The sequence below is a fragment of the Solea solea genome, chromosome 7 (genome assembly GCF_958295425.1).
Source record: "Solea solea chromosome 7, fSolSol10.1, whole genome shotgun sequence".
NCBI lineage: Eukaryota > Metazoa > Chordata > Actinopteri > Pleuronectiformes > Soleidae > Solea > Solea solea.
In genome coordinates, this window is record NC_081140.1 from 26,532,308 (window position 1) to 26,559,569 (window position 27,262).

General features: G+C 40.9%; 1 protein-coding gene across 2 annotated transcripts in view; it reads left to right on the forward strand.

Annotated features, from left to right (window-relative positions):
- The window catches only part of stard13b (StAR-related lipid transfer (START) domain containing 13b), an 89,470-nt gene that overhangs the window by 20,783 nt on the left and 41,425 nt on the right, over positions 1–27,262 (forward strand). Inside the window, exon 5 of one of the 2 annotated variants that reach the window (XM_058634017.1) lies at positions 903–936. In XM_058634017.1, the coding sequence (XP_058490000.1) occupies positions 903–936 (34 nt within the window). Of the gene's footprint in view, positions 1–902; positions 937–23,546; positions 23,939–27,262 lie in introns of those variants that run through there. The other variant, XM_058634019.1, reaches the window with a different exon arrangement.

Sequence of the window (27,262 nt, forward strand, 5' to 3'; positions counted from 1 at the left end):
GTGGGCTGTGTAAGGTTTGAGCTCAACACATAAACATTATTTAAACATAATAATAAATAAACATTATCACAGTGCACCTTTTTTGCCTCACGCGCTTTAACTGGCTAATGCGTAAAAAAGTTGAACATTTCTCAACTCCTGCCTCACACGACACGAAGCAGCAAAGCCACGCTACGAGTTTGACGTCTTTATTTCGTAACAAACACAGATTTATGACTTTTCTAAGGCTAAAAATGCAAAGGTTTTTTAAACTTTCCCTAAACTTTTGAGTTTACAGCTTCTTATTCGGTCAATTGTTTTCTGACACTAAGGTATAGACGACAGATCATTGAGATTAGCAAGCTGACATGTAGCACCTGAGCTAACAACTGTGAAATCATGGTACACTTGTACACAACTGATAAACGTGAAGAGTGGTCCTCTGTCCTGAATACATTTCATGGAAAAGAACGTTGTTTTCACATTCCTAATATATTGGCATGTCGGATATCGGCAAAAAAGTTATCACTATCGATATCACTATCTAGCTAGCTATCATCTATGTGTCTATGCTAACTGGCTAGTAAGAAATGATTAATATCCATCTATTTCTATATTTGCTCAATTATTTACTGTTTTTAAGGGATTTTGTGATGTATGGAAGTTAATAACGGAAATTGACAGAAAAGTCAAATACAAGCATGTTTTCAAGGGTTTTCACAGCAAACTAAATAACCTAGCAACCTAAAATTTAAATTAAAATTCTGTTTTTAATCGCTTTCAGTGAGGAGCAACAGTCAAGTGGTGTCAAAAAATGTCCTTTACTGTCACCGCTTATGTCACCATTTCTTTCTCTCTTGTGGTTCCATTGAAACTTATGTTGCCAAAGTTACTGATATTGTGTTTTTTCTTTTGTCTTTTAGATGTTCAATAAGATGACCAATGTGGCAGGTGCAGGTAAGAAATTCTTAATTATTTAAGATGTATTTTGTGTTTTTTCTCTAGGTTTTCAAAGATTTGTGTTCACGTTGCTGTCTTGGAAGTTCACTCTTTTGCTTTTTGATCTCTGCACCATATCCTTAAACAAGTCATTCACACTTCCAAATGTCTGTCCATCTGTCTCAAGCCTGTGATGGACCGGTGCCTGTCCGCTGTCTTTGCGGTGATAGCACAAACCAACCTTATGGAAATAAACCTTTTTTCCCCAGTATTTGGTCTCGCTGACCACTTTACAACTTTCCTTAAGCATAAATATTGTGTTTTATTGCCTCAAGACCTCACGATAATCTCCACACTAAGCATTTGAACTTCATTAAAAGGCCAAATCTGTTACAATAATTGAATTCTCCTATTTATTAATTGGGCATATTCAAGTCTGGGTGAGTAAGACGAGTGTTTCCCAAACCACCTCTATGGGAACCCACTTTTTTAACACCTAAATCACAATATTAATCTTGGCAAGAGTGAATTTCTAGACGGATAGATGTACTTTATTGATCCCAAAAATGTATCATTTTCATATTTTCTACCTTCTTGTGTAGCTGTCTATCTTCTCTAACATCTTATTTTAAATTTTTATCTTCCTCACATGTTTATTTTAGTTTGTATCTCATATTTTTCAATTATATTTAAGAAAATCCTGTTCCAAGTCACCCATCTGTGGTGTTTGGGAACCACTGAGTTAGACTGATGTGAGTGAAAAGCGCAGACATCTTTCCGGTCAACTTGTTTTGAATATCCTTTGTGGATTTTTTTCCCCCTCTTTTCTGTTGTTGTGTGTGTTTTTGTTGTTGAATGACTGAAACAATTCCCCGTCTTCTGGCAGCAGAACTGAAGAGTGTTCATGTTGCTCCGCTCTGTGGCACATTATGCAAAAACAATGTGACTGCCAGTTGATCCTGGACTGTGTCTTGCATGTGGGTGGGGGGGGGTTTGGAACCACTCAGGTCCCAGACAACCTTAACAGGACTGACGGCCACAGGTGTTTGTGTCTCAGGAATGTCCAAGCGCGCAGTCGCTCATTTTAAAGGCCTTCCTTTGTACAGTGGTGACTTGTTGGTATGCAGTTAAAATTAGGCAGCGTGCCATTTCATTGTTTCTGTTTCGCTGAGAGGAAACATTTGGCCTGGTGTGATGTGGCCCTTGAGGGGCAGCTGTGGGATTTGGGGTAGATGCCATTTTGGGCTCAGTTTACACTCTCACATGACTTGTGTTGTGTTCGACGGACGGCTCCGCACAAGTGGACGTTATGGTGTGGAAAAAATTCCACGTCAATTCTATGCCGCGGTGGACGGCTGTGGTGCGGCGGAGACTGATCATTCCTGACTGTAATTCTTGGAAACCTGAGCGTGAGACCACCGTGAATAACATTTGTCAACACGTCTGTGAGATTTTCTTCAGATACATTTATCACAAACCAGGGCTGAGGCAATATATCATTAACCAACATTGCATTTTGAAAGCCGTATTTTTCAAAGACTGCAAATTAATTCTTGAAGATAGAATCTTCTATGCAAATCTTTAAAAAAAAAAACAGATCTTGCAATATAGCAAATATAGAACTGAACCTCGACTCAAAAAATTCTCAACAACAGATAAAAACAAACTTTAAGCCACTTTTTGGACCTGTGCAGAACTTAACCTGCTTAAGATTCATCCCGATCTGTTAAAATGTCGCTGAGAAACACTCGTCTGAACGTGTTTAATGAGACTGAACCATGTTGCATTTAAATTGCTGCCAAATACGTAATGTAGAGCTTTGCCCATTTTCAGAGACAGGGATTTCTTGAAAGTGTGATAATCTTTTGTGACGTCATCAGTGGGTAGATTCTTATCTAAATTTAATTGGAACATGCTCAGGCGAAGAAATTACGATTGATCCGTCGAAAACTGTAGACAGGAAGTTGATAAACCCATGCCCATGGAAAACAGAACCTCGTTGGCGGGGGGAAAATCAGAGATGCTTACAATACAGTATATTTACACCAGTGGTTTAGTGGTGGAGTGAGTTGTCTTTCAACTGGAAGGTCGTGGGGTTGTTGTCCTTAGGCAAGACACTTGTGAGAAAGTGAATATGAATGGGTAAATGCCAAAAACTAGTGTAAAGCAGGATTGATTGGTCTAGAAACGCACTATACAAATTCAGATAGAGGCTCTAATCTCACCAGGGTTTTCTGAACATGGATAAGTAATGAAAACAGCTCTTTCTGATGGTTTAAGCCTCTGTGATGCTGCTTTCAAAGTAATCCAGGCGACACATCACATTTCACATAATGTGGCACCAGTGGACTCAAATGTTGTGTTTTCAATCGAGTGGAATGGTTTGGTTTGATACAGTATGGTACGTATTTTTGTTTTGTGTTTCCATTAGGAATTGTACCAACATAACCTGCCCCTACCGTTCCATTTTTTTTGGCAAGCTTCCCTTGGGGTGTCAGACTAAATTGGTACGGTACGGTCAAGGTGGAGCTGGTCAAGTACCCACGACAGTCGGCTGATTGGGCGACAGAAAATCATCACTTACTTGCGACTGCTTGTTTCTTCGAGGCCTGAAGTCTATTCTCAAACAAAGCCACAAACCCGCAGCGTTACCGTTCCAAACTGTACCGTACCATACCGTTTAAAAAGTGGACTGGTACTCACTCTGCCACCTGGGAATCTGAAGCAGCAAATTCACTGCATCACTGTGAGAAACCATGAGCTTCTTCACACAGCTTTTCTTCCAATGACACCATGGAATGAAAGGATGATGTGAGGAATATTCAGCCGCTACATAAAACGTCTTTAATAAGTTTGTTATATTTTACACACTGTATCTTGGAAAATTGGAAAGGACATCACAGATATCACAACATGTCAAAAATCGCAAATCTACTACGACATTGTGTCTCATGTTAAGATATTGATGTCATATCAACCCCCCCCCCATCTCTATTTATAACAGGTTTTCTACCATATGATTTTCATATCTGCGTGTTGGAACACGTGCTCTCGCCTTTACGTGGTTATCTTGGCTGAAAGGAATCAGACTCTGAGGCTGCGTCTCTGTCGACTTTATTTAGCCGTCAAAAAAGAACAACAGGAAATCGACATATGGTTTCCATTGAGATCTAATGGTGGAGTATAACTCAGAGGGTCGTGTTGTGAAAAGGACAAAGCTGGCAGAGAGTCAGTCCCGCTAGGTGCAGCTGAGCTGAAGAGACTTCATTTATGACATGTATACGAGACGAGCCAGATGGTTCTCAGTATCGACCGTAACAACATTGTCCAGCTCGTTAAAATGACATTGTCCAGCAGAGGAAAAGCACATTCTTTGGGTGCAGATCCAAAATAGCAAAGCAGCAGTGAGAAAACCCTCTTGCTATGAGATGTTGTGATGTGCGTGGTTTATTGGCACGTGCTGTATTTCATTAACAGCAGGCTATAAATAAAACACTCAGGTTAACAATAGAAAGCCGTTAAAGGCCTCGTACGTCCGAGGTTTCCAACTCCAATTGCCTTGTGTCACTGCTGGTATAATATAGAAGAGCTATTTTAACATTTTACTAAGAGTTTACTTTTTTCAAACTTGAGTTCAAAGGTGAGCCAGTCTGACGCTTGGCGCTACAGCAGGGGAGGGGTGTCCAAACCTTTTTTAAAGAGGGCCAGATTCCCGGGGTCCAATCGGATCTTCAGACCTTTTTTAACAGTAGAAGTTACATACAAATACACTGTTTTCATTGTCACAATTATCATTTGGAATGGCGTTGCAGCCAAATCTAAGCCAAAGCACACCTCAACTTACCAGCCGAGCTAACGGGGATGATTGTCTGTCCCATTCAGTCCCAGTCCTGGCCATAAATAAAACATTATGAAACTGCAGCTGCGGGCCGTGGGGCTGGACTTTGAACTCAACAGATGTTTAGTTTGTCCATTGAGGGCTATTTTAAAAACGGGGTGGTCCAAAAGGGCTCCTAATAGAATAATGTATTCCAATTGTAGTGTGCAGTCGGAAATCTCCGAGTCTCCCCCCCCCGTAGATCAGATTTATATCTCAGAATGTCGCAGTAACCTCACAAACCCCAGAATACGACTCCAAGATGTTGTAGAACACATAGTACTGTTGAACTCTTATCCGTGAACATGTTGCTATGCTGTTTGTGTGAAAAATACTATGAGGGGCGCGTTGTTATTGACTGGTATTGCTAACAATGGTAACAGTCTGAGATACTGTGTGTCTGCGTCCCTGTTTTTGTAATTTTTCCCCAACTTCTCAAAAGGTATTCGGTCAACTCAGGGGTGAGGCCCCAGGAGACGAGCACCAGTGGGGAATCTATATTTTTGACTGAAGTGCTTGTTAGCATTAGGCAGTTTCTGCTTTAGCTTGTGGCTACGTGTTAGCCTGTGAAACGCCATTTCAAGTCTTCACACTATCCGTGTACTTTAATATTCAATGTTTTAGTTGACAGAGCATAAATTTTGTCTCCTCATTAGTCCAAATAATGTTCCCGCTTAAATTTGATCACGTTTTTCTTGCTGTAGTCGTCTTCTTCTGCGGGTAAAAAGCCACGGGAGATGCAACTGTGGAACCGTAACCCATGTGCAGTAGTTCTGACTGTGTGAAATACAATTTCAGTCAGACTAACATGGCGAAATGTATTTTAAAAGTCTGATTTTAGTGCGACTAAGACCATAATTCAGTTCTTTAGCGACATTAGCAACTATTGCTGCTAATTAAAAGCAGTAGTTGCTAATGTCGCTAAAGTGATGGCGACATGTAGTTTGTAGTCTGTTCAACAGAAACACTGGTAGAATTATCCAGAATTGTCCGATAGCTGTTTTGAGGATGTGGTGTAGCATACAAAGTCAAAATGTTTCAAATATCATGGTCAAATTTGATTATATTCATGATTTAACCGACCCACAATGCATTACACCAAAGCCCCATTCACTGTTAGTGAGCAGCATTTCCGTTGACGCCTCCACTGTGTTGTCTTTTATTGAAACACTGCTCTGAACTAATGAATAAAACATTCAAAAGCAAAATTTTAACGCATCATAGAACACACTTAATGGAAATATGTTTAGTTTCAATTGTTATGGGTACACGGAAATCCCTAAAATGTCCATTTAAATATCCATAAAACCTTTTACAAACTTCCAATTTACCTCTGAGGAAAATGTTGTTTTTATCAAATAGCTTTTAAAGGAACATTTGCCACATTCTACATCATATAGCACATATAACAAAGTGGTCATATCCTTGTCAAATGTTAGTTTTATTTCAAAGTTTTAGAACCATTATAGGAGCCGCTCTGGTGTTTTTAAAACTCTCTTCATGTTTACATTTCACTCAACAGTGAAGAGCTTCTGACAGGCTTCGCTTCTGCCAAACAACGGCCGACTTGTTTGTCGTATCGTCAGCGCTGATAATACTCAACTGCGTCACTGAGAAATGAGATGGTGAGCAGAGATTCCCAAAATAGTTGAGGGGATTTCGAATCATTTCTGCGCCTGTTTTTATTTACTTTAGCAGTGGGAAAAAAAACAGAGAGACGCTTTGACCCTCTTGACTTGACTTTTTTTGTTGTTATCTTTCCTTTAAATATCACACACGAAAACCACATGTGGATACGCTTGGAGAATATTTGTTCCACGGAAGGAGGAAAAAGAAAAAACCTTAATCCCCCCTCTCCAGTGTTTATTTTCTGAAGGCATTACTTAACATTTATAGAGCGTGTTTCGAGTTTTAAAGTACATGAGCAGACAAAAGTGCTTCATTACCGTCTAACGCTGTGTGATTTGTCGGGGGAAAACTCTTCCCAGCGGCCTCTTTAAATGCACGGTGGAAATTAATGGTTTCCTCTGGTGAGAAGACGCAGCCGCCGCGTTCATCCTTAAAAAAAAACCCTGCTTTAACTGCCATTAATCACAAAATGAATGAATGAATGAATGGATGGATGAATCTGCAGCCACAGCGTCAGTGCAGATGATGATGACGATGTAAGTGTATTTATCTGACATTAAACACTGAGCAGATGTGAGGGGTTTTTCGTGGATTTGTTTATCATTTCGTGTCGCGATAATGAATCATTTGTGAATGTGTTTCTACAGTAGAGAAAAAAAATAGATATATTCTACGTGGTTAAACTTTATATTACGTTACGTGAAACCAGTGAGGGCTAAGTGCTTTTAAAAGTAAATATTCCATATATAACCTATTTTTTTTTAACCAGCTCAGCTTCCTCTGAAATGTGGTCAAATATGTACTGTGTTCTCGTAATCCCCGTAGCAGTCTCCGCATTAAAACCACTCCGCTTCAACTCTTCTCTATGCGACGACACAGAATAAAACGCTGGACAAAATGCGGCAAAAATGCCCCTTTCATGGAAGCTCAGCTTCTCTGGGAGTCAGCGGAGCAGTGAGCGTTTGCAGTCGACTAACAAAACATCTTTTTGAATTTTGACGCTCACTGGAGGTAACATAGGTTCTCCAACACACTTGGAAGGGATGGATTTTCAGTTGCAAAAAAATACTCCATTACAGTGAGACAAATATATGTAGTTTGTCTCTTTTCACCTCTGGTGCTCTGATGAGTAGACGGTGGAGTTTCAAGGTAACGCAGAATTCATGATTCAAGCGTTCATGTGCTTTGTTATGATAAACATCACCTTCTAAAGGGAAAATGGCACAAGTGAAGCTTGAACAACAGTCTCTGGCCCCAGACCGTCATCAGGCCGAGGAGGTGTTCGTTTGCACACATCCTCTCTGTGAATGAATATGCTAATAACCTTCCACTAATTAGAAAAAGAAAAACAAAAGGTGAACTTTGAGAATCCCAACGAGCTTTCCGTCTAAAGAGCAAAGAAACTCTGAAGCTCTGAAGAAACTGAATGACTGAATGATTATTTATATGTCACCTGGCAGTGGATTCACATTCTGATTTCAGGGTCGTCTAATCAAGCCGCGGCCTGTTCGTAAGTGAGATCACCGCTTGGCGCCGTTTGCTGCCGAGTGTGAACGTCAGACGAGCTGGATGAGAAGTGAATGTTTTGGGTGTAGAACAGGAACATAGTGTAAAGCTTACAGGAGAGGAAAATAAAACACAGAGGTTGTGAGAAGGTGAGGGTTATATCTTTTGTTTTGGAAACATTGTTCTGGCAATGATGAGCCATACAAGTGTTGAACTGTGAGTCAACACTGAACTTGGATTAGAGGACACTTGCTTTTATCAGGGCGTCAATGTCGAGCCAAATACGTGCAGATTCATCGGCTGCTGTTGCTCGTTTCAAATCTCTGAGGCTGAGACGTTTCTGTTTCTGCTCTTTTCCTTGATGTATTTGACAGTGAGTGATACTAGACACCAGTGATCCACCGATTATTGTCCAATTATTGAGGTCAAATACGATTTTTATTTCTCAGAATAATAATGTATGATGCATGAAACATAGAGATTATAATAATGATAGAAAATTGGATGTGATCATAACTGTAGATAAAGTTTAACAAAAGAGTCTATGACGATGCTAGGCTGATATTTTTAAGTACAGACAAACTTACTTGGGGAATGCATAAGTATTGTGAGGGAACGCAAAAATGTTGTGCGGGAACCGACGTTTTGCAAGGGAACACAAAGGTTTATTGCGAGGGAACGCAAAGTTTAAGAGAATTGTGGGCGAATACAAAAATTTGCTGTAAATAACTTCCCAACCTGATCCTAAGTTTGTTTTTTTCAATTCACATAAACATAATCCAAAAAAACATGAGCATGAGAATGGACACGCAGTGATACAGTGGCTAGCATTGTTCCTTCACAGCATGACGGTCACAGGTTTCGACCAAGGTTACTGTGTGAAGTTTGCATGTTCTCCCTGTGTGTGCGTGGGTTTCTCCTGGTTCCCCCTCTCCATATGTTGACCCCACAATGGACTGGAGACCTGTCCAGGCTGTGACCCCACCTTTCATCCCCCCCCCGCAACCTTCATGTGGAGCATAAAGCGGTAGAAACATGAATCATCATCATCATCCTTGATGTTTCCTCAGTGAGGTTTTCCCACATTATGTAAGCCAATAAAGCACCAGATGAATCACCACACTGTTATATAATGTGGATGACTACTTTGTATGGATTACATGGATTGTTTTTTTGGACACGTCGATGTTCCTCAGCTGTTGTCAGATTCCAGACCTTCATGCAGTTTCACTCAGAGGTCAGTGCCCGGTGCTGTGGTCAGCCGGTGACCTCGGACAGCTGCAGTCACTCTCTCTGGAGGCGCATTAGACATGATAATGTACACAAACCACGAGAGGCTCTTAGCAACCAATCACAACATGCGTATATGTCATTTACTGAAATCAGAACATGTTTCTATATTAGGCGAGAGCTGCGAGGTGTAAATTATAGTCAGATGTAGATTTGGATGTTTTGAGCTCCATATTATTGGATTCTGACATCACCGCTGTTGCTGTTACATACTGTATGTGAGCTGTCGTTAAAGAGACAGGACAGGTATTGTTTCTTTCTTTTTAAACAATATACAATTTTATAAGACACAGCACATTAACAAAAACAGTTTTAAAGATAGATAGTTTCCATAATCACAAATTTTCAACTGCTGTAAAGCAAATATTGGGAGTTCGTTCACCGTGGTAGCGCCACTAGTGGACGACCACTATTGGTTTTTCAGGGCTGATATTGATATTAATTATTACTATTTAATGAGGCCAATCACCGTTGTTTCAGATATGCACTTACAGTACAAATTTAAACCTAAACTCCAACACAAAACTTTAGTTAAATGGTCATCAACACTTACATTTTACATGAATTTTAAATATAAAATGAATAAATACAATAATGCATGAACTCTCATGAGCTAAGAGCAATAATATGATACCATTTTGTTTTTATCCCTTGTCATTTTTATTGGCATCTCTAATTAGCAGTCAAAGTACTTTGTAATTACTTAATAATATCATGATTGGTAAATATAAAACACAGATACTGCCTAATATCAGCCTTGATGAACCAAAACAAGTGTTTGTTTGCAACTGTAGCTAAACAATAGCAGGGATTGTTCGCTGTTGCTTGCTAGAAAACACAGTGGAAACAGGAAGTGACACAATACGGTATCGTAGCACGTTAGCCTCCTTGAATTAAGCTAATTCAAACTATTTGAAGTTGTATTTTTTTGAAGACTGGTAATAGATAATACGATAATATTGGCATTTAAACAACTAACAAAGAGTATAAAGAGAAATATTTTATCCCCAGGCTCGTTTTCTGTCGTTTTTTTGCAGAGATGGCACTAAAAATTCCACAGTGAAGCAGTGAATGACAACCCTGAATAATCTCTGTTTGAAAAACAGCTGGACTCGTGTGAGTCCGTCTTTTTGTACGAGGCTCTTTGAGGCTCACCTGGGAGAAGGTTCTGTGTATGCTGCGGCTGATGATGAGAAGTGGGAGTGTATGTGGAGACATGATATATCAGTTTCAGTCTGCGGTCCTGCCAAAGCAGCACATTCAAAGAGATCATACACAGATGTATGTATGTCAGAACTGTGGAATCACTTCTGCTTTACCTTTTTCACCCATGAAATGTCCAAAATGAAAGACAGAAGTTGGTGCCGGAGTTCGTCGTCTCTGATCGTGACAGGAGCTGCAGTGGTGTGGTCTGAAACAGAAAATAATATTTGTTCTGGAACTGGAAAATGGTTTCGGAAGCCAAGAGTGGTCGCTACTGTATTTTTTCATTCTGTCACAAAAGAATCATCTAGTGAAACGACTGCGTTCTTGGGATAACGAGGCTTTTGTCGTGACATAGAGCATCAACAATCTGAGCATCAGGACTCACTGAAGTGTGATCGTCTGTAAATCTTCAGACAGTATAAGTCTTCTCAAATGAGGAGGCCTGATCTGAATGTTATCTCTAACTGAAAATACAGTGCAATTAATTTTTTTCCCGGCGTCCCCCTCTTACGGGGGCCCCACAGCGGATGATCCACATGTTTGATTTAGCAGAGATTTTTTTTTACAGTGGATGAACTTGCTGATGCAACCCTCCCATTTATCCAGGCCTGGGACCAGAACTAGGAGTACACTGGATGTAGCTTCTCCATGGCTGGGGTTCATTTAGTCTAGCGTCCAATTAAAATTGAACAATGGAGTTTGGGTACCTTGCTCAGAGGAACCCCAGCCCTTGCCCTGGCGAGGAACCCTCTAGTTACAGTTGGCCATGGGCTCGAGAAGGGTTAAACGGTGGTCAAAGTGTGTGGGCTCTCTCTGGGTTCTGCTAGTCCAGGCAACCGGTCCATTTAATCAGGGCGAGCCCCAACTTTCACCCTATATCAGCTTGGATTGGCGCCACATTTCTTTCAATTTCCTTAAGCTTTTCCTTAGGAATTAGCTGTAGAAGAACCTGAAACTTAACTCAAGCAAGTCCAGTTTCCACTTAGCTAACTACTAAAGATGACTACAACCTGGATGACTGAGAACCTTCACAGACACCTCTGTGAGCTTTTCTCTTTTCTTTTAATCATCTTGCTATCACTTGTGATCCTGAGATAATGAGATGATTATACTGTGATCTCAAGATCACACAAAGCGTTCTCGGCTTCCATACGATGGAACATTAGGTCTTTCGTTGGGTGTCTAGGGGAGGTTGTATTGTGTTCACACGAGTGCAGTTAAATAGGTGTGTGTTGTGTCCTCTTTTGGCCCAAAGTGAACCCACTGGCCACCTAATTACTGGAGGTCCAGTGGACGCCTAATGAAGTGGCTGAAAAGTGGAAACTGATGAGATTTTCTGCTGCTGCTCCAAGATGCATTCAGAATTGATCATCAAACCTCAGTTCTCCCCTGACATCTGGCACCAACATCTCCCCATCTTTCTTCTGCTCACTACATACTTTTAGAGAGGAGAGTTTATGAAATATTCAGACCAAACTGTCTGTTCAAAAGTCACTTAAATCTGCGTTCCTCCTCACTCTGATTCTTCAGCATTTCATCTTTACGATGTCTACATGCCTACTTGCGATGTTTTGGGTTTTGTTTTTTTTCATCGTATCAGCGATTTATCCACAAAACTCTCAAAACTCCACCCTTGCATTTTTGTCGAAAACAAATAAGCTACTTTGGGAAAACAATGATGTCATAGCGCCACCTCTCTCTCTCTGTCGCTTATCTTCGTCTTCTTTGTTGTTAGCAATGTTAACATGGCCACAAGTAATCGGAATAACAGCCTGACCCGAATAAAAATATCCCAGATTGTCTACACAAACATGCCAATCCGAAAAGTCTGATCGGAGAGAAATTGCATTCCTGAACAAAAGGGCTGGTATATGCCGATCAATCGGATCAGTGGTCAGAAGTCCTTGTTACAGCGCCAATTACAGGCCATGCATGTGTATTACAGCATTTAGAGACATGTTGAGTTTCTGTGGATAAAGACATATCTTGAAACGATGCCGGAAAACTTTTTAAAAACCACAAAGAAAAATATAATTTAGGGAAATTCCTGTTTCCATGTAGACTTGAGGCTTGAGTCGCTGCCATGTGACTGGCTGATTAGCAACTAGCAGGTGTACCTAATAAAGTGGCCTGTGAGTGAGTATGTGTGGTGTATTAGATGTGGCTTTGGTTTTGAAAGGAAAAGCCAACGTGGCACTTTTTTCTTCTTCTCCCCCACAGCCACAGTGAGTAAAATACGCTCATCAAACGTTCTGGATTGGAAACGTTTAGCGATAAAACTGCGGGAAAAATCCAAACTTTCGCAAGCGTGTGCCGTCATTTTCAACAGGTGCCAGATCAGTGACATCATCCGCTGAGTTTGTAAGCCGGCGGCCGTCATTTGTAGATCCGTCTCAGGCCGTATGAAGGGTGGTGCTGGCATGACGAGTGCATGAAAAATTCCACACATGGAAAGATGGAAAATGACTTGTGGTTTCCTGAGTGCAGGGGCCAACTCGGCTGTTTGACGGGGAGAAAACGGGGGTTGTATTGCTGTACTTTTTGTCTTTGTGTATACAGTAATTTGTCACGGTTATGAAAGCAGTATTAGCTCGTCGTCTATTTGCTTAACCCACTCTGATCGTCCATTGTAACGTTTGTGTTGCAATTACGACATTTTCGTCACAATTATTGCAGTTATCATAAGTAAAATAGCACATAATACCGTTTAATAATAATAATGATAATAATAATGATGCCTTCAAGGCCCTTTTACAGGATGACCTCACGGTGCTGAACAATTGCCATCACGCTAGTGTTTAATTTATTGCCAATGGTTTGATCCTGTCATTGTGCTCCAAGAGCAAGAGCCAGTTTAATTGTTTTTATTCTCTTTAATGTTTTGTTTTATTTAAACACGTTAACTGCTGAAGGCAGACTGTGTGTGACCTGAACACCATGAGGACAAAAATCAAGTCCCCATAAGGTAAATGATTAGATTTTAAGGTGGAGACATGCATGTTTAGGTTTAGGGTTAGCCAATTAGCAGTTATGGTTAAGATCAAAGTAATCTTCAGGAAATGAATGTAAGTCAATGTAATGTCCTCTTTAGTCAGAAGAAACCTGACTGTGTATGTGTGTGTGTGTTTGTGTGTACTTTGCATCTTTGTGAGGTCCAAAAAATATACAAACTTAACTTTGTGGGGACATTTTGTCATGGCCCCACAACCTTAAAGGTTTTTTTTCAGGGTTAAGTCCTGATTATACTTGGGTTTAAGGTTAGGATTAGGGTAAGGGTTAAGGTTAAGGTAAGGGGCTCAGGGATGTATTTTATCTATAATATGTCCTCAATAAGTCATAAAAACAAGTTTGTGTGTGTGTGTCCTCTTCGGCCATAAACACTGACCTTGTCAGGACCAGTAGTCCTTGTGGAGACCAAAACCTGGTCCTAATGAGGCAGAACCTAATTTCTGAAGAACTGGTGGTGTTTAGGACTAAGATTTGAATTTTGGTTTGGTTCAGGTTCGGGTTAGACATTGAGTGGTTATGGTTAAAGTTAGTGATCAAAAGACGGTTACGTAGTGCAGCTTTAAGGTTAGGGTTAGGATGTCATTGTCGGTTGGTTGAGGTTAAGGTTTAGGCATAAGTTAGTCATGGTTGCTGAGCAAAACGTGTGTGTGCATGTGTCTGTCCCTCTGTCTCGTGTGTGTGTGTGTGTGTGTGTGTGTGTGTGTGTGACTTGAGGAATTTAAGCCTGGGTTTTGTAAACTCAGGGGAAGGAGACATGAGCAGCCGTGTCAGGATGCAGGCCAGTCACAGGAGGACACGTGCTCTGTGTGTGTGTGTGTGTGTGTGTGTGTACCAAAAACAAAACAAAAGCTAACAGGTTGGTCCAGCACTCAGCTGCCAACTGGAGAAAAAGGCAGAAACGAGGTTTGGAGGTAATGAGACAGGAAGGGCCGCGCTACTTCAGGGACCCACACTAGGATGTGACTAAACAATCAACAGACCTGTTATCTCCTTCTGTGTGTGTGTGTGTGTGCGTTCAGGATCTTTTCTGGCATAAACACTGACCTTCTCAGGACCAGTCGTCCTCATGGAGACCAAATCCTGGTCCTCACGAGGCCAAACCTCATTTCCGAAGAACAGTTTGAGATTTAAATTGCAGTCAAAGTTAGGGTTGGGGCATTAACTGGTGTATAACAGAATCAAATAACAAGAACATTTGCTGTGCTTCTCCTGAGAAAAGAAGTGAAGGTCAAAAGAAAATATTGAATTACAACAGAAAAGTGCAATAACGCTGTTTTCAAGTAGTTATTTGGCAATACTTTACTACAAATATGCACAGTTTCATAGTGAAATGTCTAAATCCACTTTGGTCACTAGAAACACACAATTTTTTTCGATTTTACTTTTTTCTATATTGTATTTACAACTAACAATCTCCAATATGTTGAATTGGGATTAAAGGTCAATGTTATAAAATACAAAGAAACCAGAAAATATTCAGATTTCAGAAGCTGGAAAATCAGTGAGTTTGTTTTTATCATAAAAAACACACACACAAAAGATGAATAAATTATCAAAATAGTTGACAATTAGTTTAGGAATCAATTAATGGTTGCTGCCCTTGTGTTCTTCAATAACTAATAACAGATTAAGCAGTTAAGCACATTTTTGTCCCCAAACAAAAATTGGGGAAAAAGACTTTCAAACACTAAAGGCCAGAGTTTTACACATTTTTACATAATGCCCCTTTAACTACTGCAATCTTCTCATTTCCAGAGGGTTATCAAACACTTCACGCCTCTTCACTCGCCGCTCTTGTAAACACACACACACACACACACACTGAGCCAAGATCATTTCCACAGAGTGGGTTCACACACAGTAACCACACTGGTTCTGTCACTGGTCTCCCAAATTTCCCACATCAGCCACAGAGATTCCAGATGTTGCAGGGAGGCGAAAAGTCTGCGCCTGTGTCACACTGGGCCCACAGGCCCCGCCTTCACATCCGCGCCGCGGCTCACAACCAAGCACGGTGTCTGTCTTTCTGCACTGGAGCAAAAACCCACGGTTTGACTGACAGAGCTGTTTCATTTCCACCTGTGCACAGATAACAAAAAAAGCACAGGTCGCTCTTCAAAGGCTTCTCTGTCTGTCCCAGAGTCCCAGAGTCGCACCGCTACGGCTTCTCTTGTGCTTTTCAGACCCGATTAAACTATTTGGCTCAGTAATCAAAGAGAGCAACAACAGGCAGAGGGAGAGCAGACTTCCTGCATCCTTTCGGCTCACAGGATTTCAAAAGTAAAAAAAAAAAAAAAAAAAAGCCCAGCAGGACGTGTGTTTGTGTCGGCGTGAAAACAATACCTCTGCTGTACTTATCCAGCTTATCATGGCTGATGACTTAAGCAGAGCCGCTGGCACCGATTGAGGTGATTACAGTGAGTCTGTGCATCATTAGTAAGGCAAATATAACACAACTGTGATGAAATATATGATTAATACAAATCGTCTTGGGTCCAAAATACTGTTACAAGGAGTAGTGGTTAATCCGTCCTTCTGTGCCATGTTTTTAACACAGTCAGTCCTCCACCAAGGCTCTAACACTCAACATACATCTTAAATACCCGACACCTGAAATTATTACGTTCTGATGCACTGGATCCAGAAGAACTTTCCGGATCTGCTTAGAACTTCACCTGCTTATAGTTTTTACCATCTTACACAAACATGACAAAATTCATCCTGATCTGTGGAGATGTCGCTGAGATATACTGTACACATCTGAACTTGTATACGTAATCTACACTTTTGCTTAATACATAGGGACCATTTTACAAGACAAAAGTCGAACGAAACAAAGAACAAGTGAGGGAGCGCAAAGAACAAGTGAGGGAGCGCAAAGAACAAGTGAGGGACTGCAAGGAACAAGTGAGGGACTGCAAGGAACAAGTGAGGGAGCGCAAATAACGAGTGAGGGAGAGCCAAGAACGAGTGAGGGAGCACAAAGAACAAATGAGGGAGAGCAGAGAACGAGTGAGGGAGCGCAAAGAACAAATGAGGGAGCGCAAAGAACAAATGTGGGAGCACAAAGAACAAGTGAGGGAGCGCAGAGAACAAATGAGGGAGAGCAGAGAACAAGTGAGGGAGTGCAAAGAACGAGTGAGGGAGAGCAAAGAACAAGTGAGGGAGAGCAGAGAATGAGTGAGGGAGCGCAAAGAACAAGTGAGGGAGTGCAAAGAACAAGTGAGGGAGCGCAAAGAACAAGTGAGGGAGCGCAAAGAACAAATGAGGGAGCGTGTAGTGTATTTTCAAACAATAAAATACAATATTTTTGAGTGATTAAATCGATATTTTTTGCTTCTTAAAAAGTGTTGTTGTGTGAAAATATTGACACACATCTAATTCCACACTCCTCCGGGCGTCAAATATTTTGTTTAAAGATCACGAAACCTGTCCGTGAGTGAAGACTCGCGGGGGTCAAAGTTTGTATAAAGAGGCTGGAGGAATGTAAAACGGCCGTGACAAGCGTACGTGGCCATTGTTTCATTGAATGACAAAGCATGTAATGCTGTCAAGTCCGAGTCTGCCGAGGCTGCCGAGGCTGCGCTGCCCACAAAAATGCCTGGGAAAACATTTGCACCACTGTCCAGCACCTGGTTCCTATTACAGCGACGAGGATTTAATCACAGAGGTAACATTTCTCCCTCAATCACTCTCTCACCGCTCCTCCCTTTTTCTCTCAAAGGTGGTAAACGTATATAAAAATAACCTCATGTTTTATTGATTTGAAGTCATTTTCAAACACTCAAACTTTTTCTCCCACATTTTCAGTGATGTGGAAAAAAATACACGAGGGGGTGGGGGGGGGGGGGGGCAGCAGCCGTCACAGATAAATACAACAGACAGGATAACTCCTCCTGATTTATTTCTTATGATACAGTTACACCGCGGCGGGGCATTAGCCTCCGTGAAACAACTTTTAAACAGGATGTTGATGTTTATCTTTTAAGATGAGTCTCGTCCTGGGGAGGGAAACGGCACTTATGTCCGTTTGACGAAAGTGGCTTTAACTGAAGGAGAGCGTGCAGTTTTCACTTTCACAAATTAAAAACCCTATTTGATCTCACACATTTTGTATTTAATTTGATTTCTACAATAGTTGTAGTTTGTTGTTATTGAGAGCCATTATCCGTAAGACTTTGTTTGTTACAGATTTAACTGGTCTACTGCATGTATGATCCATGTTATCTGTAAGTCTGTCCATTCTGTTAGCAACTTCCTGTCTACAGTCTTTGAGGGATCAATCTGAATTTCTTTGTGTTAATCCCGCACTTTTTAGACCCACTTGTAGGGGGACGGGACCTCATTCCCAGAAGGTAAACAGTGTCCGCCATCTTTGCTAACAGTTACGCTAACAGTGTGTCTGGTGGTCAGTGTTGTAATGTAACGAAGTACAAATACTTGTACTTAAATAGAATTTTCACATATCTGTACTTTACTTCGTTATTTACATTTCTGACAACATTTGCTTTTACTCTACTACCTTTTTACTAAATAAAATGTGTACATTAACTCCAATACATTTCCCTTAACCATCTTCATTACTACAAAATAAAAGCTGAGCGAGCTCAACCAGAAAAAAATGCAGATTTCGTCTCTAAGTTGAATTAAAACACAGTGTGTGTAGAAGCTCCACAGACTGAATGACTTTTTTTTTCTATTCTACTGTAATGGGCAAAGCTGTAGATTACGTATTACGGACTTTGCAGCAAAATTGTTCAGTCCCATGGAACAAGTTCAGATGTGTGTATCTCAGCGGCATTTGTACAGGGATGGATGTTGTCATGTTTATGTATGACGGTAATAACTATAAGCAGGTAAAGTTCGGTACAGATCCGGAAAGTTCTTCTAGAGCTAGTGGATCTAAAATGTAAACATTTCAGATGGCGGTACGTAAACCACAAGTGAAAGTGTTTAAGCCTTGCTCTCTGGGTGATCTTGTTTCGATCATTTTAGTCTTTTTTTTGTCATTTGATTTCAAGACATAAAAGACCTTAAAAAACTGTTATATATTGGAATTTAAATCGGCACTGAACAGGAATAACGTTCTTTTCAAAATTGTGGATTTTATAGTTTCTACTGCATTTGATTGATAATCATCGGGATGACTTTGAGATAACTTCAGCTTTCACTGGTGCTCACTGGAGTGAAACTTGATTTCAGACAAAAACGGACCATAAACAAGAGGTACTTCACAAATACATGGTGAAAAAATGGTTTTGCACCAATATATATTGAGCCTTTTTTTTACATTAACACAGAGGGAAATTATATCTTTCTATATATTGTTATTGACTTGTTGCCCAGCTCTACATGAAACTACAAAAAAACACTCGGCCAATCTTAGAAGAAACCATGACGTTTCAATGGAGATTCCTCGAAGAAAATAGAATTAGTGGCCACTTTCATGGAGCGAGAGCAAAGTCAGCTCCTCCTTCCCCAGCCCCTTAATCTAAACCCAGATATACACCACATGTGTGGCAGCTCTGGAAAAATGAACTCGACTTGGGAATATATGGTCAGGAAATTTATAGCACATGCCTGGGACAAGCAAGCCCTCAGGGGCCGGGGGGAGGAGGAGGAAGAGGAGGAGGAGGAGGAGGGGAAATCTCCCTATTCCCTGCTCCCTGAGCCTTGTTTCCATTAGGCTGGGAAGAGCAGTCTCCCAGACTATTCAAGGAGACCTGGTGTAAGACCTCTCGGCCAACTGCATGACCCAATCGTCAGCCGATTTCCTCACATCTGGGGATTTTCCCACTGCAGCGAGCGAAGGGGGCGGCATTCCACATCCGTCACCAGGCGCCGACACCGGCAGCGCGCATGCAAACACACACACACACACACACTGCACTGTAGCGCAAATAAATATGTATGCGTGCGTGTTTACGAAACCACGTCATGGTGACAAGAGCGTGTTCCACCGAAAGAAACCCGTCCGTCCAAAACAAACACGTGGGTGAGTGGAGCGGAGGGAAAACATTCTCAAGCTGATTGATGTTTCCGTGCCGTGCATCTGCTATTACTTCCACCGCTGACGACCTCCCCGGGGCTCAAGTCATCCTCGTCTCGCCGCAGTGATCCTCACCGCGATATAAAGCTCATCTTTATAGAGTTGAGGTTTCTTTTTAGAGTGGGCAAGGTGGTGGGGCTGTAGTTACCTCTCTGGTGATTCACGTCGAGAGGTCAGAGCCTTGTAACCGCACGTCCTCCATCACTCTTAATCTCTGTTCCAGCCTCGTCACTTTACTGGACATCAATACCTTGTTTACTGCTCGGTAGGCGGGGTAAACAACAAGTTCCACGTCGCTGACGAGCCGTCACCTCACCGTTTACTTCCAAGTGTATTGGAGAACCTATGTAGGCCTTCATTTAACATCAAAACTCAAAAGATGTTTAGTTTGTCCATCGTGGGCTCTTTATTAATTTCTGCCAAATGAAAACCTTTCTTTATCCAAAGTTTGTAAACTGCTTAGCGTCCCGCACCAAAGTCCATAGAGAGAATCTGCGATTTTACATCACAGCACGCAGGAGTTGTTGGTCCAACCGCTCCTGTGTCCCCATGAGCTAAAAACACTTATTTTCTCTATGGACTTTGGTGCAGGAGCGTGAGAAGTTTAAAAGTTTGTCAAAAGTGAAATAACGCAACAAACATTTTGATGAATTGTATACACGTAAGCTGGAATGGATTTGTATTGCTCATGTGCCTGCATTCAGCTATTCACTATCACTTTAATGACGTCAATATTTATTAAAATTGACATTGTTGTCTTGGATTTTGGAGTAGTTTTTGGGGTCTGAGTCACACACATACTTCTGTTTCTGTCTGAGCTTCACGGTTCATGTGACCAGCAGAAAAAAAAAAAGAAAACAAGGTGCTTGACTCGGCCTAACCCTGACCCTTCCTGAAAATCCACAGGATCAAATGAAACTGGCTCCGTGGACAAGTGTGTGTGTGTGTGTGTGTGTATTTTCACCCTGAAGGTCTGAAGATGTGTGGCTGAAAATAACAACACCTTGATCACTCGTGACCCAAACCTCCCCAAAAAAATCGGCTATATTGTCTGGCCTATGTTTCGTTCCCGCCTCTTGTCCATACTTATCCATAACTTGTCCATAAAATATAACAAATTCTGTTACATTTAAATGCAGATGAAAGGCTTTTACGGTCTTGAAAAGGATTCTGTTGATAGATTTTTAGTCAGTTTGACTGAAAACGGACTTTCCTGAAGTCAGGCTGACAAAGACTGCAGATTGGTGTCTATGACGTAATGGAAAAATGACGTGACTGATCCCAAACCAGGTCCTAGTTTGCTTTCCCACTTTCGCACTTTAGCGAAACGAACCGGAACCTTTTGAGTAACGCGTTCCCCTCCTCGCCTGAGGGCGGCGCTGTATCGAGAATTACAGAAGGAGAAAATGTATTATTAAAATTAATGTTTTATAACGGAAAAGTCCCATCTGTATTGGTTATCGGCCCAAGCACTTCTGACAACGGCAAAAAGTCTCACGACCCCTCGCTCTGTGAGCGATTGAGATAGACTGATAGAGATTAGAGCAGATCAGTTTGGATCTTCCTAAGTGCTCATGACTGTCGACAGAGAAATGAGAAAACTGAGCCCTTCATTATTATTATTCCTCCTCTCAAGTGCACTCTGTCCTTATTGAAATGAAGTCATGTTGTCTCAGGTCAAACTGAGGTCAGCGGAGGTTTGCTCATTTCAGAAACTGTCAATCTCCAGCCGCCAGTCACTCTGTGTGTGTGTGTGTTTACAGTGGGATTAAACCTGCTGTAAAATAATAATCCCAGCAGGTGACCACATTAAAATTCGGAGTGAACTCTGAACTCTCATCAGACTCTCATCCCAAAATATACCCAAAAATATCAGCTAAATTGACCTCATATTTAGTGCAAAGAGACGTCAGATACTGATGTTGATGCAGTGGGAACATTGTGGGTTTTCCTCAAATGCTGTTGCCGTGGTGACGTGGGTTAGAGTCCTTGAAATCCTTGAAAGTTTTTTTTTTAAAGCCCCTAAAGACACAGGTCATCGATTTTGTGTAAGAAAGTTACAGTTCTGTCTCCCTTGTTTGTTACGACGCCACCTACTGTTTCACGCCCTGTGTTGCTTGATGTAAACAAACGTGGACTTGTAATCACTAGGACGGTGTTGTGTGGACACTGTCCTCTGTCCTCTCTCTCCGCCCGTTGATGTGAGATTCCGTGCAGAGCGAGGTCAAAACGAGAGAGACGTCTCTGTCTCACCAATGACAAATTTACAAACACTGACTTTGACCCAAAAGGTCCCCTTAAAAAGGACAATCACTTGTCCAGACGCAGAGCGTGGACGCCATCATGGACGAAGACAAGCTCTCACAAGTCGTCCTCCCATTTTAGGCTGAGTCAACACATTCTCGTCCTTGAATTTGTGGGAATTGGTCCTGGAAAAATCCTTGAAAAGTCCCCAAATTTGATGTCAATCAAATTGGTGTGGGAGCCCTGAATTCAGAGCCCAAGTCTGAACAGCAAAACCAGTCACTAACACTCTACGACAGAGGTCCCAAACACGGGGCCTGCGGGCCACATGCGGCCCCACCACTTAATATCAAGTTATAATAGATATAATTAAATCAATAGATTCATTTTCCATCATAAATATGTTCATATTATGATCTTTTTTATAGTTCCATATCAAAACAAACGCTTTTATTTTTAAATAATGTGAAATATCATCATAAATGTTATTATTATTTAGTCTTTTTCTGGCTTGACCACCCCCTACTGACTAAACTAGACTCTCAGTGGCCTCCAGGTCATTCAAATACCACGTAGACCCCTGCTCTACTGATTTACTGTGAAACAGACATGTGTGTGACAAGTGTTAATCGTAGTAAAAAAGTAGTTGGCGACGTTGCTCCGACTCTCCAGGTTGGGAAATCCAAGTTTTCTTTGAACTTGGAAAATTCGATTCCTGGATCCAAATTGAACACACCGGGAGTTCAGGCTTGTGATGCGTTCAGGTGCTCCATGTAAAACTCATAACTGAAGAGGGGACGTCCACACAGTGTTGTAGGGAATGTAGGGTGCTTGTCTGGGCCATAAAAGCAAATGTTCTCTCTACACTGTTGCGTCACTCAGCCACATTGTCGGACTATATTTTGTCACATTCTTACAGTTATACAGTAAAATGTACATAATTGTACTTTGTGAATTGCTGAATACTAAATTGTTAATGATAAAAATGTAATAATAATAATGTACAATTTTCCTTCAGTCCAGTGATTGTGTTATTGTCGGAGATTAAGATTATCAAGAAGTCCAGTATAATGTCATTTAATACACACAACAAACTCAGATAATGATATTAATGATAGGAAAATGCTCATTTGTGCTTTGACAAGAAGAAAGAGAAACACGAAGACAGGAGTCATACAAATCAGAGGAGCGAATGTGAATATAACGTCAGAAGAGCCAAGAAAATGAGGAAATAAAAGAAAATACTGCAATAAAACATAATAGTTTTTGTGATATATTCACGTATCTGTACTTTATTTGTATTTCTAGCAACTTTAACTTTTACTCCACTACATTTGGTCTAACTCGTTACTAACAAATAAAATCAGAAGAAGAAGTGTTGGTATTATGGTCTGTATTTATATAGAGCTTTTCTAGCTTCGATGAGCTGCTTTAACACAACAGTTTTCACTCATTCACACGCTGCAACATGGGGTTAAGTGTCTTTGCTCAAAGACACATAGACGAGCAGAGCCAGGAATTGAACCTTTTAATACTTTTACTTAAGTAATATTATATATATATATATATACATATACATGTATATATATATATGTGTGTATATATATATATGTGTGTATATATATATATACACATATATACACATATATATACATATATATACATAAAAGGTGACTTTAACTTCTACTTAAGTCACTTTCTGGGAACACACTTCCTTCAGTTCCCAGATTTCCCACAGCATGTGAACTCACCACATGTGTGGCGCTCGTTTTGCGTGGATTCATTCCTCCACACACACACACACACACTTGAAGGACACACACACACATCTGCGTGGATCTCCTGGTGTTTTACCATCACTTTATGACTTTTTTTTTAAGTCAAACAGAGGATTTAATTCTTCCTAAAATGTTGCCGCCGCCGCCGCTGAAGTTTCCGCTTCTTTTCTGTTAACAAACACAGCCCCCCCCCACCACCACCACTTTATCCGTGGGTTAATTCGTGTTTTTTTTTTTGGACGTTCGTGGATTTTTTTTTTTTCTCCCTGTGATTATGTTTGACTGGAGGTTTTGCGATGATGACATCTAGAAGGAGAAGCTCCAGCAGAGCGAGGCTGAAGCTGCGCCGCTGCCTGAGCGAGCAGCTGCGGAGCTCCACGTCCAAAGCCTGGGACTTTCTGTGGAGGAACGTCAGGGAGCGGAGGGTGGCAGGTCAGTGTCCCCGCCGCAGGAGCACCGTGGCCCCGCTGCAGGGGCGCACAGTGGACGGTACACTGTCAACCACCACACGCAGTGAAAACTGACAACGTTTATCGTGCCTCTAATTCATATAAATAAGGGCTGCAGCTAACGATTATTTTTTTTATATATACATAATCGATTAATCGGTCGATTATTTTTACGATTAATCAATGAGTTGACCCAGAAAACCTCAAAATTGTTTTTGGTTTTTTTGCCAAAACCCAAATCCAATTGAATTTTGATGATTTAGTTTGAAAGATGTTGCATGAATGAATGAATTGTCATATAATCGGAGAAAAGTGAATTTCTCATTAAATATGGTATGAATTTGTCATGGGAATTGCAGATTTTTCACTTTTCTTTCATTAGAAAGTTCAGCAGAACGACATAGTCATAAAAACCTAAAAACCAGACAAGGGAGTCAGAATTTAACAAAATAAATGCAGTAAATTAATATTTAAATAAGATTCAAAAGGTTAAATTCCACAATGTTTTGGCCAACCAACCGTTTCAATTGTTAGAAAACCCCATTCTATCTGATGAATCAATGAATCGTTGTAGCCATAATAGTCATATAATAGAAAAAAACTGAAGGAAATGGTAAATTCTCATTAAATATGATATTAATTTGTCAAGGGAATTGCAGATTTTTCACTTTTCTTTTTGTAAAAAGTTCAGCAGGACACATTCTTGCACAGTTGGCCTATGAAAAGTCATAGTAACGATGATAAACTTTATTTATGCATCAAAACACACTTTCAAACTAGAATTAGAATTAAATACTTTTTAAAAAGGTCAAACTCACGTTAAAGACGGTTTACTATTGGAATGTTGGAAAGATAACATGTTATGACCTCCAATCATTTATACATATACTGTATATACACACACATATATAGATGTAGATATAAACTTATATTTGTATAAATGATCATGTGAGACTCAGTGGACCAAACCATAAACTTTTTGCACACGTGTAGGAAAAGACTTGATCTGAACTGCACCAAACTTCAGTCATTCACTCATTAAAAATGAACACATGCCTGGTAATACCGCATGGGGGCGCTGATGGGCAACTTTATTTTTTTGCACCATGAAAATGGAAAAAAACTACTTCATGAAACATGAACTATCTCTCTCTCTCTCTCCCTTTGTATGAATATTATGATAAATGTGAATATTCATTGCTGCTTTTGTTTCTTTAACTTTAACTGCATGTTATAAACTCTTCCAAAACTCCAATAATCAAAATAGTTGACAGTTAATTTAATAACCGATTCATGGTTGCTGCAGCGAGGTAAAGAATAAGTAGGATTAGCATTAAAAAAAATACAGATAAAATGAATACAAGGTATTTTAAATGTGAAAATCCATCCATATGTGTGTCAACAACATTTACTTTAAACTGTACGTGAATTAAAGTGTAAAAACGGACGTCACTTTGTCATGAATTCTGAATCTGCAGTGATTCTCAGTCTAATGGTTTAAAAGCAGCAGCAGCAGCAGCAGCAGCAGCAACTCTTCATCACAGAGTAAATTAAAAAATCTGTGTCTTCAGCCTGAAACATGAGATGCTGAAATCATGCAGATGTTTTATGACTGCTGTATGTGTTCTCTGTTTAACCAGCTTCCACCTGGATGTGTGTGTGTGTGTGTGCTTTATTTGTGTGTGTGTGCATGAAGTTTGATACACAAATGCTGGCCAAACAGCTGAGGCTCATCACTGTGGCAACGGCTGGTTCTCGAGTCATGTGCATTCACCTTTTTCTCTTCCTTTAAACAGTTTGTAAATTAGTTCCAAGACTGAAGACGTTGTTTTGGCCCCAATATTCAATTGCTTACAAAAGAATTGGCCCTCGTCAATATTTACTTGCTGATCCCTGCCCTAAAACCAGGTCTTAATCCTCAATTAGCCCGTTAAAGTTGGTGTGGACCAGCCAGAACGTCCAAAGACAGGTTTGTTTGACAGCTGACAAATCCCAAGACTCTTTAGACCAGTGCCAAGGGCAAATTTGTGACTAATTAACAGCCATATTTCTTTTCGATCATCAATTTACGCGACGTGGGAAAACCGGAGGACGGAATCGCTGCATTGGACTCAACTGTTAAACGTGGAATGTCTGAAATTCCGTGTGTTAGAGGTTGGAACCCTTTAACGGAGACGGGGATGTTTACGCGTGCGGGACGAGTGTGACTACTTTTCACGATTAATTGAAAATGTCCGAAACGTTAAAAAATCAGTGTTCGCCAAACCTGGAAAACGATGATGTTCTCGAAAGTCAACACAAAATGATTCACTTTTAATGATTTCTTTGTGATACGGAGCAAAGAAATAAGGAAAATATTCACATTTAAGAAGCTGAAACGATCAGAGATCTTGTTTTAGTCATGAAATATAAAGATTAACAATTGAGTCATCGAATAACTGTTTCAGCTCGAGTGACTACACCTTCTCTCAATGCTTGAGCTTGACACTGAAGGCATACCTGTTACCTTCACTCCAGTGGCTGTACTGTATGTGTGGATATTTTATATTAAAGTGCAATTCACTCCCAGACCTGAGCTCACGATTCAGACATTCAGTGGCTCGCGAAGGTGGAAATCTGCCGTCACACTGCTGCTATTCTTAAGCCTTAAACCACAGGAAACTTTGCCACAGCAGAGCCAGCGCTGCCCAGCACAGATTACATGTTTCTCTGCTGGTGAATCAGACCACATCACAGCAACCGGTGTCTAAATCTCACTCTGCCGCCGCCGCGGGGGCCCCCCCGTGCTCTGTAAGCTCTGTGATTCAGAGCGATACAGTAAGGTTTTCCTCTTTATCATCGCACCTGGCAGAGTTTGATTGACACGTTGGAGCACATCAAATCAAATCTTTGGATTAATTTGTCATCGTGCGGTTTAGTTAGAGTTTAGTTCACGACCGCCGTTGAGTGTGAGTGCGATGATTCCCGTTGCCGTGCCGTAAAACGTCGGCACTCTCTTGAAAAACCCAGACGCAGGCGTGTTGAGACTCGTTTGATAAGGACTGGAGTCACTGGGACTGTAACCGCTCCCACTATAGGACACGCTGCAGCCGTTTCCTTCACGGCATGTAGTGCAAAGTTAAACACACACTCACACAAGGACACACTCTAGAGATCCTGCAGCTCTTTCCCACCCCCCTGTATTTGAGTGCTGACAGAGACAAAAACACCCATTAATCTCGTTCATTATCGTGTTTCACAGCGGCGCGACGATTGATTCCGTAACGCGATACGTGCCACATGTGCTCGTCTAGACGAGGAGGGAAGA